Raw genomic sequence first — 19,116 nt, 5'->3', positions numbered from 1 at the left:
AGACATATCCAGGGGGTTTCTCCAGTAACAGGGTGGAGAACCCTTGATCTACATACAAAATCTCTGGATTTTGGAGACATGAAATGGATTTTTATTTTTCTTTCCCGACTGATTACCAAATTTCAGAATTATCCCGGTATAATTCCAGAATATCCATGTCTTACTGTTTAGCCTGGAATAAAACTAACCCCATTCCTAACTCTAATCCTTTACAGTATTAATGCAATTCCAGGATTATCAGGAAGGCATGGGAAATTGGATCATTCAGAGGTGGCAACCCAAACTGAAAAGCTAAAAAGGAGGAGGGCATGATGACAAGTGTAAATGAGACTCAGACAGAAGAGTCTTTAGCTTGGAGAGCAACATAATCATTTCCTTGTTGAGATGGAAAACAATTTCCTAGAACAAAGTCTAAACCTTTGCCTGGTTTGCTCAAAGGCCAGAGAGTCAAGTGCATTTTCCTGTCCCCAAAAAATGTACTAATAAACCACCTAATTACCTGATAAGTGGTATTTAGGGACTACCACAAAATCTGAAAACAAGAAGCAGTGAGACATCAATCATTTCAAAGAGAGCCGTCCTACATCTACAATCAAATAGCTTGTGTTTTTAGCAATTTCCTTCTGCAACGTTAGTATTCTTGCATGCATGCATACGAATATATATCAGAAGTGGCAACAGTAATAGGAAATAATAATGATAAAAAAAGTCTGTCCCACATTGTGTTTTCATTTATTTAGCTTCTATTGTTATATGGTTTGTCCCCCTCTGGATGTCCAATCACTTTTTTGACAGGGCAATACAGAAGTGGCGATGTTCAGAATCACTGCCATCACTCAGGCTCCGAGAGGTAACACATCACATGGCTGCCATGGCGATCGGTTGAGGTGTCCCTCACAGCTGAGTCCCCAACCCCCCCTTCATCATTGTGCTGTCAGTCATGGGCACGAGTCTCTGATGGCAATGGACCAGCCTTGGCCAAGCCGGCCCTGATTTCCTGTTTTTTATAAGAACAAACAGCTGATGAGTAAAAGGAAATTTGAGGGGGGGCGAGTTATTCCTGTTCAGGTTTTATATAAGATGTTTTTCTTTCCCTTTATATTCAAAGGCTCCGCTGTATAAGTATGTCATTCGTTTGTCTTAAACCTGCAGTGGCTGAGAAATAAAAGGAGTTGCAACAGACAGGCACTTCTTTGACTTGTCATTGTGTTTGCTTGAGGGGGTTCACTGGGACTGTCTTCCTAAAGACAGGCAGGTATGGGAGCGTTTGCCGTTTTGTTGCTCCATGAAGTGAAGCATCTAATGTCACGTCCATTCATTTGTCAATCAGAATGCTTGAAATAAAGTGTTGAAAATCAGCATTTTGGTTTGGTGGTGGGTGTGGTCCCAAGATGACTAAAACGGAGATCCTGTTTCTGGTGTTCTTTGAAAATGGAACTGTCAGTCATCCTATCCTCACTGGCTCCTCCAATTTTAAACTACTTTATAAAAACATAATTAATGTCTGTCTTCTGGGTGTCAGAACGAGTTGCACAAACAAAAAGGGGCTGGCCAGGTATGTAGTCCCTCCCCTCCCCTTTATCTGTTAATTTCTGTAAATCCTGAACACATTTGTGTCTTATATAATAGAAACTGAGCGTGGAGCATCCTGGTGCTTCCTGTGTTCTGCATGAAGCCTCCCTCTACCACTCACTCCACCTGGGTTTGACCAGGGGGTTGGTAAAGGCAGCATTGCTCACTGGACGAATTCAGGTACTTCCTTTTGGATCATAACAGGACTGATATGTATCAGATTTGCTCTGAAGTCAGTCCGTTTTCTCTGAGCTACGTGCCAAAAAGCCTTTAGGCACCCCTAATTTCCGCTGTGACATTTCGTCGATACTGACGCAGGGCCTTGCTCTCTCCTTCGCGCTTCATCGTCCATCAACCTGCACATTTACTCCAGATCTAGAGCTCGGCTCTCGTCTGGGAAGCTCTGCACTGATTCCCTTTAGCCAAATACGGTCAACCAGCCAACCAACCAATCGCATCACTGCGATTGTTCACACAAGCCAGAAATGGACTTTCCAATACAAACAGCAGCCACGCTTCCTCTAATGAAATCAGAGACATGTTTTCTCTCTGCTGTCACTCAATACCTCAAATGTGTCTCACAAAAAGTGTCTCACAATACCAAAAAGTATCTCACAATATGCAAGTAACTAATTGTAACAGTGGTTTTTAAAGGAGGTGTATGTTCAATTTTCATTATTTTCATTTTTGTTTTTGGACAAGGGACTTTAAGAGGCCCATTGATTTATTTTGCCTCTGTAGTGCTTTGGATCTACTGACACGTGCAGTTTCAAGCTTAGTTTTATTAATTTTTTTGTTCAATGCAAACAAAACAATGTGAATGTGACCTGTGTTTGTGCATACCAAGTCTGAGAAGTAAAATCATAGTGGTTATGATTGATAAAATTGGTTAAAATGGAGTAGAAAATTAAAATCAATCTATACTAACATGTGTTTTCATGTGTTTTGTATAAAGTACAAATACAATTGCTGCAATCTCAACTGGATACATTTTTGGGGGTTTTGATAGCATCTTAACATTTTCTTTACTTGGTCAACATACTGCCAAATTTAAATCATATCAAAATGTATTTTTAGAGCACAAAGACAATGGCGCGTAAATACGTAAAATGCAATACAGACAAACATACAAGGATTTGTCACACATTGTATAAAACATGTTTTATGTCTAGATTTAACAGATTGAATCGAAGGTGCTAATGTAATTTTTGGAGTTAAAGCATTCCATAATTTCTGAGCTAAAAATGTGAAAGCACGATCACCCCTAGTTTTCATGTTTGACTTTCACAGTAACAACAATTTGTCCAGAAGAACAAAGAAAGTGTGAAGGTATGTATGAGACCAGCAGTTCAGACACATAGGATGGTGTATTATTTTCTATATTCTGCCACACTAATGAATCAGACTAATCCGAAACGAAGCAAAATCATTGATATATTAATTAGAGTTCATTAATAAAGTGAGTTACATTAGTTAAGTCACAAACAAATAAAAGCTGGACACATGGTAATCAAATCAGAGTGGGATTGGAATGGCTTAACTCTAACAAGTATTCTTAGTTGGTAAATGCAGCTCTTAACAACTGAGGATATCTGTTTATTGAGGAATCTTTTAAAGCTGGGCTTTAAAAAAAAAATCTCTTCTCTGTCGCCTGACATTTGCTGGATGTCTCTTCTATTCCATCCATCTAAACATGAAGTCCTGGTGGCCACCAGTCATCCTCAACCGGCTGTTATCACGACAATAAACATGAACGGGTCACTCGTTAGTTAACCTTAGGCATAGGCAATGAGACAGGATTCCGGCAGCCATCTACGCTTGTCTTCCAACAGGTACCGTCCCGGCCCGGCCCAACCTCCTTCAGCTGCACAGCATATGTCATCGCCACAAATGACTGGGTTTAAGTACCGATGTGGCTGCACCCGCTGTCGTATAACAGATGGTGATGGTAAATCTGAATGATGTAGTACATGTCCCCAGTGGACGATGTTTGCTTACAAGGCTATTATTCACCCTTTTCTGCGGGACATTTCTATAGGGTTTCTACACTGTCTTGTCAAGTCTGTCTGCTTCATCCCTAGTAGCTACACCCCGAGTAGCTGTAGAATGGGTGGCATTTTTTTATATGAACCAATCCACCTACTTACTGGATGTGCGTACCCTGCCCTTTTCATGCTCACACACACACACACACACACACACACACACACACACACACAGTCCATGTGCTGAGAATGACAGACTATTGAAAGCTACATTTGACCTTTTTATACTATTATTTTTTTAACCACATGGAAATTCTGATTGCTTACTTCTACACTGGACCTATTCAAAGACAGACAGAAGGAAGAAAAAATCCTACTGGGTAACAATGCACCCTATACAAATGGCACAAAAGGCTTTTCTTTTTTTTCCGGTTGCCCTAATGATCGTCAGGCCCCTTGTCCAAAATGAACTCTGCGTGTCCCACTGATTGTATGACTGCTGATTGCATGTCAGTAGCAACAGCTGGACAGTTCATGACATGACAAGAACAGAGAGAGATAAAAATAAATGGGTTTACACACATTCAAGGTGCAAAAAGCAAAGCCATATTCTCGGGGTGAAAACCTGTGACTCCAGGATAAAAAAAGAGCACAAAGCAACCAGCATAAATCACTCAATTGTTTCTATTTTGGCTATAGACAGACAGCCAAATTAACATGGTGTACAGATACATGGATAAAGGTAAAGTAAAATTATGCTGAATATTTAATTTAGAGAAAAGCATCACATTTTGAAAATGGCAGGAAACCTCCCTCGCCTGGAATGACAATAGAATAACCATTTGGTATATGACTGCTTATGCGTTATCATCCATGCATTTTATATGATCTAAAATGTACATTAGATGTGTAAAGTGTGTACTTTCATACCATGTCTGGGTTTATAGATTTCAGAGGGAAATATAAAATCTATAGTCTTAAACAAATTTGCAATGAAGACTGGTGACATATTTTCTTTTCAACTTTATGCATTAGTGCATAAATGCAACAACTTTCCTTTTTGCAAAAAGTAATTACTCTTTTTATTATTTAAGTAATAAAGTACAGACTGCTAGAAACCATTTTAATGCATATAAAAAAAAAACAGGCTGCCATTGTTCTCATGAAGGAGCTCATAGAATTTGAAGAATGTTCTAAAACTATTTGGACCGGTAACACACAAATAAGGAAGTAAGAAAACATTAGCTTGTAGGGAAATGAACAAAATGAGTCCTCAGGCGCATATGCAGACATTAGCGGTCATAGGAAAAGTCAAAGGAGAAGGAGGCCTGGGCACAAAGTGGCTGGAACAGGACACTGCAACTGGGGACGACGGGAGACTGGAGGGCGCAAAGGAGAGAAGTTAGAGGGGTGTGGAGAGAGCGATGCGGTGCAGCACAGGAAGAGGGAGAGTCCAGTTCGGCGGGGGTAGCGTGGGCACTGGGCAAGGAAGGGCATCTGGGACTTACTGGGGCAGGGGACAACACATAGGCAGCGGGATTGATCAAGGTCCGGAGGTGTGGGCCAAACTCGGTAGCGTCAGATGTGTCAGTGGCTGCTGCAGTAGAATTGTCGGGGGCGAAAAAAGGGTTCGGCAACATCCGTTGCGGTTTCCAGAGAGGGCGTTCACAACTCGGTGTCGATAAATAGGCAGGGGTCAAAAAAGTTCTTGTTCCAGAGAGATAACTTGGTCAGAAAGCAAGTGCCGATGTGGAAAAAACTAACAAAGAGTGGGTGGCTCTTACTGTTCCTTTACTCATTTCTGACCCTGGCAACAACATCTTGAGTTTGAACTTCTGTCAAAATAAGTATTGGGATGAGCAGCGTCTAGACCAGGATCATGTCAACCCTTAATCCTGACGCCATCACATTTAATACATTCTGGCAGATGCTGAACTCTGACAACAGACAGGAACTTCCTGCTTTTCAGTGTCTGTCCTTTATTCTGCTCTTTATCTTATTTTCTTTATTGTAGGTTTTTCTGGAAGAGGACAGAGCTGAATCTAACAGACGGCTTATTGGTAATTAGCAAATTTGAAATAAACATTCATGAAATAATAGTGCGATCCAGTCATCAAAAAATATGCTGCATCCTCTATAAATTGCCATTGTCTATGTAAATGTTCTGTTCTCATATGAAATTTCTTTTTTTTCTTTTATACTGTAAGAATATACGTGACAGGAGGCTTTGGCTGAAAGAGGCCGGCTGCAGCGGGGGGCAGGTCTACCAAATGAGAAGGTATCTCATTTCTACTGTGCTGTACTGTTTCCAGGATTGCCTTCTACAGACAGGAAGCCATTAGATCCATGGCCGTGTGTGTTTAAATGACAACGATTCCATTACGCTCCTCCTCCCAAACCCGCACCACTCAACCAGACACTATCTAACTTTTAATACAGTAACAAAATAAATGCTGCTACTTTGCAACTTAACAGAATCAACATGCATCATTTCTATTATCATTAGTAAAACTATTGGTAAAAAATTTGCTCCAATGTAATTTTACTATATGAATGATTACATCACATTTGTTGAGCAGATTCAATGGGCTCTTTTTAACATTATATGGAACCAAGACATGGAATAAACCTAGAACATTTAATCTGACCTGACCACAGCAACGCTCAGGTAAAGCGAGTGTTGTTGGCACAAGGCAGAAATCTTGTAAGCTTGTTGAAACATCACAGCCCAGAGGCTTATTACAAACCCAAGTGCTGAATATTATTTCAGCAGTTCTGCCATGACACATCAAGCGCTGCATTATACTTCCAATGCCTTCCCATGCACTGTACCTATCACCTTTATTAAAAAGCGAGAAATAAGACACTACCTCCCCAACAAACACAAGAGCTTGTTAGGAAAGAGATCGGCTCCCCTCTGTTACACTCACAAGAAAGACAGAAACTGCTGCCCTTGTTATCCTAAAGCTGCTGAGGACTTGCACTGTGTGGACGCAGATCCTCAGGGTGCTACAATGTGCTGATGCGAGATGGGTGAGTCATGTGGAACCCCCCCCCAGCAACTCTTCAAGCCTCTGAGAAAATGTTGTATGCTTTATACGTTCCTCTAAAAGGGCATCCAAAACCAGGGGTATCTTGCTGTGAAAGGGGACAGACAGAATTTTTTTTTTTTTATTTCTTATCGCTCCCTTTTCTTTGTGTGTCATTGAAAGCATTAAAGACTGAATCCAAATGGACAGTTCGAGGGCCACTGCTGTGTAATGGCACTCCAATGGAGCCAGAAGTGTCTTTTTTGTTATTAAATGCATTGTGGCTTTCATCATTGCTAACCAGAAATTCAGAGAAGAAATAGAGGGTTCTGTCCATAGAATATCCAGAGCATATCTAGATTCTCGACATCTAGAATATCACATATCTAGATTAGAATATTTAGATTAGATAGAATATTTCGATTCTAAAAACATTTTTCTAGGTCAGGATCACAGGGTGAATTCACGCACAGATCAATAACAATAAATTAAGCAAGTTGTGTGATTCAGAAGATGCATCTTAAGACTGGATGTGATGTAAGCCCCTGAAAAAGCTTTCTCAATTCAGACAGTCATGTTTTATAGCCAATAAACGTGTCCTACTTTTGAGAAGTAGGAGCCTCTGGTTGAGATGGCCTCTGTAGTCTGACCTGTCATATAAATCATTGTATTATATAAATCAGTGTTTCATTTGTTAACTCTTCTGTTTCCATTATAGCTTATTAAGGCTAAAATCCTCAACACTGTTAACAAATAATTGTTTTTACAGTTTTTATGTTACAGCCTTATTCGGTAATTGATTAAATATTTTTTTCCCTCAGAATTCTGCACACAACACCCCATGATGACTACTTGAATAAAGTTTACTTGAGGTTTTGGCAAATTTATTAAAAATAATAAAATGGAGATATCAGATGTACACAAGTATTCACAGCCTTGGTGCAACAGCTCAAAATTGAGCTCAGGTCCATCCTGTTTCCCCTGATCATCCTTGAGATGTTTCTGTAGCTTAATTGGAGTCTAAGGTACCTTAGTTGTGTAGGAGCACAAACCAAGCATGGAGTCAAAGGAATTGTCTGTAGACCTCCAAGACAGGAGTGTCTCCAGGCACAAATCTGGGGAAGGTTACACATAAATATCTGCTGCTTTGAAGGTCCCAATGAGCACAGTAGCGCCTTAATTTTCCGGAGTGATCTTGGGAGAAGTGCCTTAGTCAGAGAGGTGACCAAGAACCTGATGGTCACTCTGTTTGAGCTCCAGAGGTTTCCAGAGAGCCTTCCAGAAGGACAACTAACTCTGCAGCAATCCACCAATCAGGCATGTATGGTAAAGTGGCCAGACAGAAGCCACTCCTTAGTAAAAGGCACATGGCACCTGAAAGACTCTCTGATCATGAGAAACAAAATTCTCTGGCCTGATGAGACAAAGACCGAACTCTTTTGTGTGAATGCCTCACGTTTGGAGGAAACCAGGAGCCGCTAATAGGAACCAGGCTAATACCATGCTCCAGAACCGGCTTTAGGACTCTGTGAATGTCTTTGGCCCAGCCAGAGTCCAGACTTGAATCCGGTTGAACATCTCTGGAGAGATCTGTGAGGCATGTGCATCCACACTTCCCATTCAACCTGATAGAGCTTGAGAGGTCTTTTTTCCCATTGTCATTATGGGGTGTTGTGTGTAGAATTCTGAGGAAAGTTTTAGAATAAATGGTTTTTCAAGAATTCTACTTTAGACAAGAGTGAAGAACCTTTGTATTTTTGAATGTATTGTACACCCAAGGGTAGAAGGATAGAAAGAGAAAGCAGGGGACAAAGTAAATAAACCGAATCAAGTGCCTCTGGGGGTAGCAACTCCAAAGCCTTAGCCCATTAGCTTCAGTGTCTGGAGCCTGATAACTGATCGTAGCGTTGGCGAGGCCTCTGGATATCAGCGCTTTCATCACGGCCCCCATTTTTCTCCTACCCTAAGCCGCTGTGATTATTCTCAAAGCTGCTTTTAAAACAAATAGTTAGTGCGACCCAGGGCCCAATTCTACATCGTAACTAGCCCTCCCCCCAACCTCCATACACACTCCTCTTTCCAACAGCAAGAACGTGAACATTTTTCGCCACCAGATAGATAGAGGGATGAATAATATTAAATGAAAAAAAAAATGTTAAGCATCCTGCAACAGAAAAGCTTAAGAAAAAGCTAAAACATGTCTCTGTAATTTTCCCTTTCTCTGCCACAACTGCAATTCTTTTTATCTGTTTGTTGAGGCTCCTAATGCAATTTTTGACATCTTAAGTGCAGTAACAACCATGTCCTTTCCCCCCGCTGGTCAACTTCACTATAAAAAGACTTAGAAAAAAAGGTAAAATAAATAAAAACAATAAAAAGTGTGGCATAAAAGGAGAGGGATAAAAGGAGAGAAAAAGATTGATGAAACAGCATGGTTCTGCCAAACAAGCCGACGGGTGAAAACAGAGCCTTTGACAGTGGGTGACATGCAGGGGCCGGTCGCCTTCGGTATGTAAGAAAATCAATAAGCCACATTTAGCACTCGAACAGTCCTCCACAGAAAAAACGGAAGGAAAGGCATGTGGCGTTTTCCTACAAAATGCACTGGTTTTTCCATTTTTAAATTTGATTAAAATGATTTTTCTTTGGATTGGGCAAAAAAAAAATCCACAGATTAATGTTTTATAATCATTCCTAATTATTTACCATTTTTTTTACTATTTTTATACGTACTGTTTTTTTTTTCTTCAGTACAGTGAAAGCAAGTAATAAAATTGCTTTCTCAAAATTTCAGCATATCCTCCTTTTTTTGAGAATCGCAAGAGGTCTCCACACAGCTTTGTTTTCTTGAAGATCTGCTTTACTCCTAAGCCTTCTGCTGACAAGACATCATAAAGCTATTTATAGGCCAATTTCCCAATTGGCCACATCATTTAACAAAAAGGGATACATTAAATTTCATGAATTAATTTAGGTAAAATTTGTAATAGTTTGCATTTGCTCCAATACGGAAATGACCCACTGACCACTGAAACCAGCAACTCCTATTAGACCTCTGCACTCTAGCTGGTAATTCAATAATGAACAGTCTCCCTTCAGTGATGTCATTATGGGAACTCTCAGGCTGATAAATGACCTCTGTCTCAGACTGGTTTTTCCGAATCTAAACCCGAATAAATTTCATATGACTGTTTCCTGCATGTGAACCGCCCATCAGCTTGGCATCTAACAATACACTGTCTCAATATTTACATTAAAACAGATTCGATAACATTAGAATTAAGTGTACAGAAAATTTTACTTACATATTTTAATGATAGGGCAGACAGTTGACCCAAGCATGAGTCAGCATAAGCAAAATACCCTCATACTTGCTGTACTGTAGGGTACTATTATAGAAGTGCTACAATAACGGTCTAATTATTAATAATGAGAATTACATCAGTATTAGAGGATTTTCTTTTGTTTTTTTTCCAGAGGCCATTGAAGTTCAGAAGGACTTCTTGGCTAGGTGAATGCAAGCTGACACAGCTCTCTTACTTTTGTCCTTGACTGCTGTAGTTGTTGTCATAGGAGTCGTATCCCTGGTCGTCGTAAGCTGTTCCGTAGCCATCGTCGTATTCCTGGAGAAAGATGAGAAGGAACAAGATGTTCAAATCAATAAATCTCTTTTCAGATTGACCAGAAGGTCCACGTCAGGAAGGAGGAACACACTGAGCCAGAAGGGTTCTGACATTTTGTCCTACCATTGGTCAGATTCCTGTAAGCATCATGCATTTTGAAAACAACATCAAGGGCAAATGAAAGGTTTTTAAGTTTGGATTTCCACTTATTCAAGATGTTGGAATGCCATCTACGTGAGAAAAAACGAATTCATTACATGATTTCTCACTGTCTCTGTAGGGTGTTATGTCTCTGCCTCTTGTCCCGTGGGAGCCCTGCAGGTGGAGGTGTGCTGCATTGGTTTGACAATGATCACTTCCTGGGGTTTGGGGGTAAAAAGGAGGTGCCATGTAGAGGCTGGGGGAGAAGGAAGGTGGCTGCCACTCTTTGTCTCCAGCACAACAGTAAGCTGATGGCTTTACATGTTCAGTTTTTTTTTTTTTTTTGGTATCTTTAATAAACTTCTTTTGTATTAGTCGTTCATGCGTGGTCTCCATTCCATGTTACTCTTGCTGTGAGCCAGGCAGTTGTAACAAAAGTTTCCAAAGTTTCAGACAGATGCAACAACCATAACAACAAAACTGCTGCAAGCATTCTGCAGCAGTTTGATACTCATGGGTCTTCAAATGAGAAAGTAAGATGGCTGACCCAACGTGTCCCCCTGTTCTGGCCTGGGGGGGTACGCAGCCCAAGAAATGTTTGGGACTATTGTTGTAGGGGCTTGCGGACTCAGTTCCAAGGCCTGAGGCTGGAAGGACAAAATCTATGGATGAGAGCGTGGGGGAATTTGTGTTTTTAATAGGGGGGCAGCGTTTAAAGAAGTGGCCCTCGTTATCATCAGGTTGCCGGTTCGAATCCCGATCCGCCGAGGTGCCACTGAGCAAAGTCCCCTCCCCACACACTGCTCCCCGGGCGCCTGTCATGGCTGCCCACTGCTCACCAAGGGTGGTGGTTAAAAGCAGAGGACACATTTCGTTGTCACTATGTGCTGTGCTGTGTATCACAATGACAATCGCTTCTCTTGCAATAAGAGATGTCATTCATGTGTGCCTCATGCTTATTCTTTCATATTATGTGAATCTTAGTGTGTCCGCCAACGTAAACCCTGTGTACCCTTGATGTCGAGGTTCCATGAAGATTGCTTCTGGTGTGTATTCAGGTGTGTTTGTGTGGTTCAAGAGCAACAGTAAATCCATTAAAATCTATGAACTGTGAGTAATGACATTACAGACTCTTTGCATTTATACCCTCCATTAAATCTGATTGGTACTGTTTGTCTCACCGTGGCACAGAACAGTTTTATTGCATTGCATTAAACAAAGAGCAACCCTTTCCTACAGCAGCGTGTCACTGATCATGCAAATTCATGAGAATCAATAACTTCTTGTGACTACAATGCTCTGAAGATCTACACGTAATGTCAAGCACACTGAAATGTTTGTAAGGATGGGAGTGTGCACTGTGTATGGATGAGACTGAGGACACTCCTGTGTGTGTATAGTCGCGGCTGTAAAAACCCAGTTAATGTACAAAGAATCTCTTGTTTCATATTCCTTCCTGTATTTTACCCACATGAAAATATCAGTATCCTAATTCAGTTTGTGTTCTACAAAAATTAATGCCACATATTTACACTAATTCAATCTAATTCACCCCCACCTCGAGCCAACAAAAGACCCAGCAACATCAAAATAAGCGGAGAATGAAAATCAAATAAATAAATGATTTATGTATTTAAAAAAAATGTAAATAACTATATTTTCAGTTGTTTAATATTTAATTCTGAAAATGTATATTTTCACCAAAGACGCAATCCATAAGAGCCTCAGAAACATATAAAGAATTTTTGTTCTCTTTTTTGAGAGCCATGATCTAAATTATTTTTTAAAAATATAGGGATATACAGTACTGTGGAGGTGTGAATTGTTTTTTTTTAATGTTTAAAACCATTTAAAATAAACTATTAAAGCATTCATTTATTTGGTCCGAAGCATTCGGGAACTCACTGCCAGACAGCTTCATCCCACAGGCCATCAGACACCTGAACACTCAGGGACCTCTGTTATATGGTGTAATATTATTTATTATTGCCTTGTTTCATTTTGCAGAGCAGTTTTTGCACCATTTGTACTTTACTTTACTTTATTTTACTTTATTTTGCCGACGCTTTTATCCAAAGCGACTTACAAGACACCAGCAATTCTCATTTGATTTCTATAGATTTTGAGTTTACAAAAACTAAGAGCCCTGATAAGGCCTAACTTGTCAGCAAAGAGCATGCTCGGAGATTGTTATATATATATATAATTATATATATTTGTATTATTTTGTGCAGTGTGTCTGCATGTGCGTGTTTTAAGTGTTAGACTCGTCTGAAATACTTTTTGAACAAGTGGGTTTTCAACTGCTTCTTAAAGGTGGTAGTAGTCTCGGCTAATCGAATGGAGGAGGGCAAGTTGTTCCACCAGCCAGGGACAACAACGGAGAACAGAGTTGATGGGAATCAGAGACCTCGTGATTCATTAGTTTACTGCTGTCTGTCTCATTGTTGTCTACATGTTTTTGTTAAATGTTATTCTTGCACTGACGGTGTCCCGTTTGCTTGTAGCCCAGTTTGTCTGTGTCGCACACATGCACTTTATGTCAGTCCGTAACTTTGTTTAATTGTTTGAATGGTACATGTAGCACCATGTTCCAGAGAAAGATTGTTTCGTTTCAATATGTACTGTATAACATGTATGTAGCTGAAATTACAAGCAGACTTGAAGTTTGTAAATACAAATGCATCGCTAGTGCTTGTTTTTTTTTTTGCTTTTTTTCTAGCAATGGGTCTGATTGAAACATCTGAATTCAATAACTGTTAATATATTGTCAATATATACAGTACAGGCCAAAAGTTTGTACACACCTTCTGATTCAATGTGTTTTCTTTACTATGAATGAACACATGTATTTATGTTATGTATTTAACAAAAAATTCAGGTGACGACCTCTTGAAGCTCATAGCAAAGCAGTAATCAGAGCAAATGGTGGCTATGTTGAAGAAACTAGAATATAAAACATGTTTTCAGTTATTTCACCTTTTTTTGTTAAGTACATAACTCCACATGTGTTCATTCATAGTTTTGATTCCTTCAGTGAGAACCTTTGGCCTGTACGGTATATACTCAATATATTTTGTATGTCAACTTTTCAAAGACAAGGTAAAATCCAAATACAACAGGCTTGAATTTAAACCTTTGTTAAAATCTTGCAGTCTCAGTGGAACCATAGGCAATCAAGAATAAAACATATATATTAAAAAAAAAAAGGCAATTGAACTGAAAACTTTTAAATAGGCTGTTCACTACACTCTTAAGATCGTAGCGCTAACTCATCACTTCAGTTATATTACCTTTAATGTAACTTTTTTTTTTTTCATTGTGCCAATGTTAAAAAGGGTTGAAATATACATATAAAAGTGGAAAAGCAGATTTCCTCCCCAGACTAAGAAAAAGTTAAATTGTCATCTCACTTGATCATGTATGCACAGCTAGGTGCACTTATCAAATAAATGAGTCTCCTCAAACACGAAACGAAAGCACAAGATTAAATCCAGAGGACAGGGGGAACATAATGTGGAAAGTGTGTGTGTGTGTGTGTCTGCGAGTAGGTCAGTTCCTTGAAGTAGAGAAACTCATTTCCAACTTGTCTTCGAACAGCAGAAGGATGACAACACCAACAGGCTGTTTTGATCAGCTACGTGTCAGTTTGCTTCATGCCTCTGAAATTAGATATGTCTACATCATGAAGCTTTGTTCAAAGAGCATTTTACACTCCGCGTTTGTCATCCCAACACCAAAGCCAAAGGCCTGGACTACTGCCTTCACATGCTAATTGCCTCAGATTCAGTTGTTAATCAGCCTCTTGGAGATGGCAAATACTAATAATAGTCATGTTTTATCAATATAACTTTAATGCTTTGTCCTAAATATACTGTATGTGCCTCTATTGTAAGAAATTTAAAATTAGTGTTGATTGGTCTTGTTCACAAAGGTGTCCTCAGGACTTACTTAAATAGTTAAAACAATAAATAGTATGTTGGTGTGTAATTCATTCTGGCAAAAGTTTAATATGGTATAGGCCAATGTTTGACAACTCTCATGTCAGGATTGCCTGCAGCTGGCCTCCACACCTGACTTTAATCCTGACGCCCCATAAATGCCGGAAGTTTCCGCCCGTTCGGGGTCGCTGGCATTTTCGTGAACTCTATGCACAAACTTGACCTTGTTTAGTTTTATGTGTTTTGAGTTCTGGCAATCGCCACACGCCTACGGGTTTGTTTCAGTTCGTTATTTAAGTTAAATCGTTTTCGGCCACCGCGCCGCTGTTTATTTGTATTTCTTTGTTTGTTATAATAAAACCCCCTTCCCAGCATGTCAAACCTCTGCGCTTCCTTCCCTCGTAAGTCCGTAGTCGTGACAGAATGCCAGCGACCCACCCAAAAGCGCAGAGACGCGCCGCCCGTTCTGGTGGAGGTTTTCTCCCCGAGAAGCCGTGGTACGCGGCGCCGAGTGATGACGTCACCCCCGGGAAACTCCGCGAAACCCGGAAGCGACAACGTCGGCGGGTGAGTGGGCGGAGCGAGGACGTTGGCGTCGGCAGCAGCGAGGAAGTGACGTGGGCAGCGAGCGCAGAAGATGCGACCCCCACGATCTTCGGCATGTCGAGCCAAGAACTCTGCGCTCTGCTGGCAAGGCTCCCCGTGGACTGGGACGACACGGACGACGACGAGAGCACGGGAGACGAGAGTTGGGCTCCGCCCATCGCGCCAGTCTGCGATCGTCGCAAGGTCCGTGGGGACCCACGTCACTTCCAGGGGGGTGAGAAGCGGCAACAACAACGACGGCGTTCCTCCAGCGAGGAGGTGGGCAGCCTCCAGCCCGAATGGCCAGAGTACTGCCCATGGGAGCTTATCGCGCCATGGGTCCAGGATGTCCGCAGGGTGGACGACCCTCGGAGTCACCGGTGGGAGGACACGGATGACGAAAGCGATGATGACGTGGATTTTCGGTGGGCGGTCGGTGCCGGGATGGCTCCGCCCAGCGTGCGCGTCCGAGATCATCGCAGCGTCCGTGATGACCCATGTGACTTCCGGGGGTACGAGGTTGACACGGACGACGACCAGGATCGTCACGAGGTCCGTGGAGACCCACGTCCCTCCCAGCAGTGTGAGGAAAGCTGGTGGAAGAGGGCGACGGGATGTCGCCAGCCAGCAACTGCGCTGCCGGGACTGCCTCGCAGGGAATCCTCCATTCCTGCTCCAGTCGCCGACCCGCCTTCCCTCTGCCCGGACGTTCCCCAGCGAAAAGGCAGCGCAGCACCAGCGTCCACACCTGCTGGAGAAGACTTCCACCCCCCTCCACACCACACACCTACCACCATCTCCAGCAACGTGCCCAGCCCCATGTGGGACAGCCCAATTGTCCCGGGACCCTTCAGTGGGGCAGCAGACACTGATAAGACCACCACCATCCTCTCGTGTCTGCTTGGGTCAGCATGGGGCTGGAGCGCAGCCCTCTGGCAACAGGGAGAGACAGACAGCAGTTTTCGGGACTTCCAGCAGAGACTGAGGGCGGAGTTTGATCGGCCAGAGCCTGAGCCAGGGATCGAACTCTGCCCCTCCACCACGTCCAGCGCCAGTCAGGATCCGGGGCAAGAAGACCAAGCACTGGCGGGCGACGAGAAGGTCGCACCTCCCGAGATCCTGGCTGTGCCCCCTGAGGAGGTCCTGGAGAGCCCAGAGAGGGAGCCAGACGACCCTCTCTTCTGTCTGTCTCTGTCTGTGTGTGTCTGTGTGGCATATGTGTCCGTATGTCGCCCCCACTTCCCCTCTTTGTGTCCACCAGATGGCGACCCAGCCGCGGAGCCGAACCCCAGGGAGGAGGTTCCTGACCCGAATGTGCTGGTCCAAGGCGAGGTGGACAAGCCCCAAGGTACCCCTAAGTCCAGCCGGGGGGGGTGCTCCCCCAAAGAATTTTTTGGGGGGGTGCAGTTCGGGTTGGGGACTCCTCCTGAGGGGAGGGGAGGTGGGGAAGCGATGGAGCTGGGTCCTCCGGTAGCCAGTGAGGAGGGCGGGCCAGGCATGGGCCTGCGTCTGCCTCCAGAGGGGTGGAGCGCCATAGAGCCCCCGGGTAGGCATGAGGACCCAGCTGGGACAGGCAGGAAGAGGGCCTGCTTGTCCCAACGGACGCAGAAGGGGCTAGCCGGATGGTCTGGCAATGCCCCCCCCTTGGCACCAGGGCCGTGCAGCGAGAGGGGCTGCATAGTCCCAGAAGGCACCAGCCTGGGGTGCCTGGAACAGTCGCCGGAGGCTCTGGGACAATCTCCCTGCGCGGTGCAGGGGGTGACACAAGAAGTGTCAGAGGGGACGTGTGGAGACAGGGCCCACATGTACCCAGATGGATCGGCCCTGATTATTGTGTGCAGGCACGGGAGTCCGGGGCCGTCATGCGGGACCACGCCGGGGAGCCAGGCCGAGGGTCCGGGGCCACCATGCGGGACCACGCCGGGGAGCCAGGCCGAGGGTCCGGGGCCGCCAAGCGGGACCACGCCGGGGAGCCAGGCCGAGGGTCCGGGGCCGCCAAGCGGGACCACGCCGGGGAGCCAGGCCGAGGGTCCGGGGCCGCCAAGCGGGACCACGCCGGGGAGCCAGGCCGAGGGTCCGGGGCCGCCAAGCGGGACCACGCCGGAGAGCCAGGCCGAGGGTCCGGGGCCGCCAAGCGGGACCACGCCGGGGAGCCAGGCCGAGGGTCCGGGGCCGCCAAGCGGGACCACGCCGGGGAGCCAGGCCGAGGGTCCGGGGCCGCCAAGCGGGACCACGCCGGGGAGCCAGGCCGAGGGTCCGGGGCCGCCAAGCGGGACCACGCCGGGGAGCCAGGCCGAGGGTCCGGGGCCGCCACGCCTGACCACGCCGGGGAGCCAGGCCGAGGGACCGGGGCCGCCACGCCTGACCACGCCGGGGAGCCAGGCCGAGGGACCGGGGCCGCCACGCCTGACCACGCCGGGGAGCCAGCCCGAGGGACCGGGGCCGCCACGCCTGACCACGCCGGGGAGCCAGCCCGAGGGACCGGGTCCTCCAAGGGGAGGATACAGCAGGGCAGGAGCCCTGTGGTTGCCGCCGTCCACCCCGCCGCCTCCACTGATGGTACTGTTGGGGCTCCGAGGACGTAGCCCTTGGAGGGGGGGCTCTGTCAGGATTGCCTGCAGCTGGCCTCCACACCTGACTTTAATCCTGACGCCCCATAAATGCCGGAAGTTTCCGCCCGTTCGGGGTCGCTGGCATTTTCGTGAACTCTATGCACAAACTTGACCTTGTTTAGTTTTATGTGTTTTGAGTTCTGGCAATCGCCACACGCCTACGGGTTTGTTTCAGTTCGTTATTTAAGTTAAATCGTTTTCGGCCACAAATTTCTTTGTTTGTTATAATAAAACCCCCTTCCCAGCATGTCAAACCTCTGCGCTTCCTTCCCTCGTAAGTCCGTAGTCGTGACATCTCACAAGCTATTTTCTAATTCTGGATGATTTAAATGCGCACCAAGATAAGTCAAGATTGCGTTTCTTTCTGGCCTAATATATTTAATTATGTATATCCTAAAGAAATCTTGGACCTCATGTCTGTAGCATTGTCCTTACCACCATCATGAAAATGGTGCACTATGTACTATGCCGTGGTATAATGCAGGTATTCTCAGCATCCATTCAGGCTGACCCCTGTAATGTAATTGGATTATATAGATCATTTAATGAGTATGGCTCCGAGTGGCAGGGCATTATCCAGACGTTCCTGACGGCTCTGCTCAACGCTCTCGGTGAGACCCCGGCATTGACAGATATGCAACATTAACCGAAGTGACGGCCGAGTTTGTTTCACAAAGAAAGCACTTTGTGTCGAAGAGAGGAGAGGAAGATGGAGTGTAGGGGAGAGGAGATCCGTAATGCAAGTTTAATTCCTTTCCTCTCCCGGCCATTGTTCACTTTATCTGCAGTCTGTCCGCTTGGCATTCAGAGGCTCGTCTCGCTGTGAAGTGCCACATTAAGGCTTAACAAAGCCATGTAATCGCCATTCATCAGACAGCCCCGCTCGGAGTGCGGTAGAAGGAGAGGGACGAGTACTGAAATAGAGACGATGAAGTGGCAAACATGCAAAATGATTCTGTTTCCTTTTTTTTTTTTTTTTCTCGACTGCAATTTAAAATCTAAAAAAGCGCGAATGTGAACAGCCCTGCCGACCCTGGAAAGCTGCAAAACTGCCACTTATTCCTAGAAAGGAAACGAAGCCGAAGAGCTAACCTGCTTCATGATGGTGCCGTTAATGAGCGTGACACCACTCCAGTTAACCGCAGCAAGAGTTAAGGGGGCGCCACGGACACATTTGCACTGTTAAAGAGGTCGGAAAAGCGGGACATCCCTCGCGTGTCTGGATTAGTGGGAGGCGGAGAGTGAAGTCTGTATGAGAGGGAGGGTGTTTTTCGCCCAAGATAGCGCCGAGCTGGATTCGCGAGCGGCGGAGACGCTGGAGGAGTTGCAGAGGGCACGCCGAGGGAGGGGCTGAGCGAGAGTGAGGTTTTCATTAGCATGCAGCGGTATGTCTGAGAGGCGTGTTGTCGAGAGATAAGGGCCCGCCCGCACCTTCGATTTGCCGAGGGCTGGGGCCTGCCGTTCGAAAACAATACTCAGCCCGACGTGGCGGGAGTTGCTACAATACCCTCACAAGTGATATCAGCACACCCCCGAGTCACTGTTCTCACTCCTGACGACACTCCTGATGCCACATGTTGTCATATTCTTGTGGGTCTTGGGCGACTGCAGACTCATCAGGAAGTTAA

At 44.8% G+C, this 19,116-nt stretch overlaps 1 protein-coding gene across 2 annotated transcripts in view; it reads right to left on the bottom strand.

Moving 5' to 3' along the window:
- Positions 1 to 19,116, bottom strand: part of khdrbs3 (KH domain containing, RNA binding, signal transduction associated 3) — a 114,314-nt gene that overhangs the window by 11,663 nt on the left and 83,535 nt on the right. For both annotated transcript variants that reach the window (XR_003743374.1, XM_028964780.1), the window contains exon 7: positions 10,127 to 10,209. Coding sequence is in view for 1 of the 2 variants with exons in the window: in XM_028964780.1 (XP_028820613.1) it covers positions 10,127 to 10,209 (83 nt within the window). In the remaining variant the exon portion in view is untranslated. The remainder of the gene's footprint in view (positions 1 to 10,126; positions 10,210 to 19,116) is intronic.

This window comes from Denticeps clupeoides, chromosome 20 (assembly GCF_900700375.1).
Source record: "Denticeps clupeoides chromosome 20, fDenClu1.1, whole genome shotgun sequence".
Taxonomy (NCBI): Eukaryota; Metazoa; Chordata; class Actinopteri; order Clupeiformes; family Denticipitidae; genus Denticeps; species Denticeps clupeoides.
The sequence above is the reverse complement of the archived record's forward strand: the minus strand, read 5'-3'. Positions and strand labels throughout refer to the sequence as shown.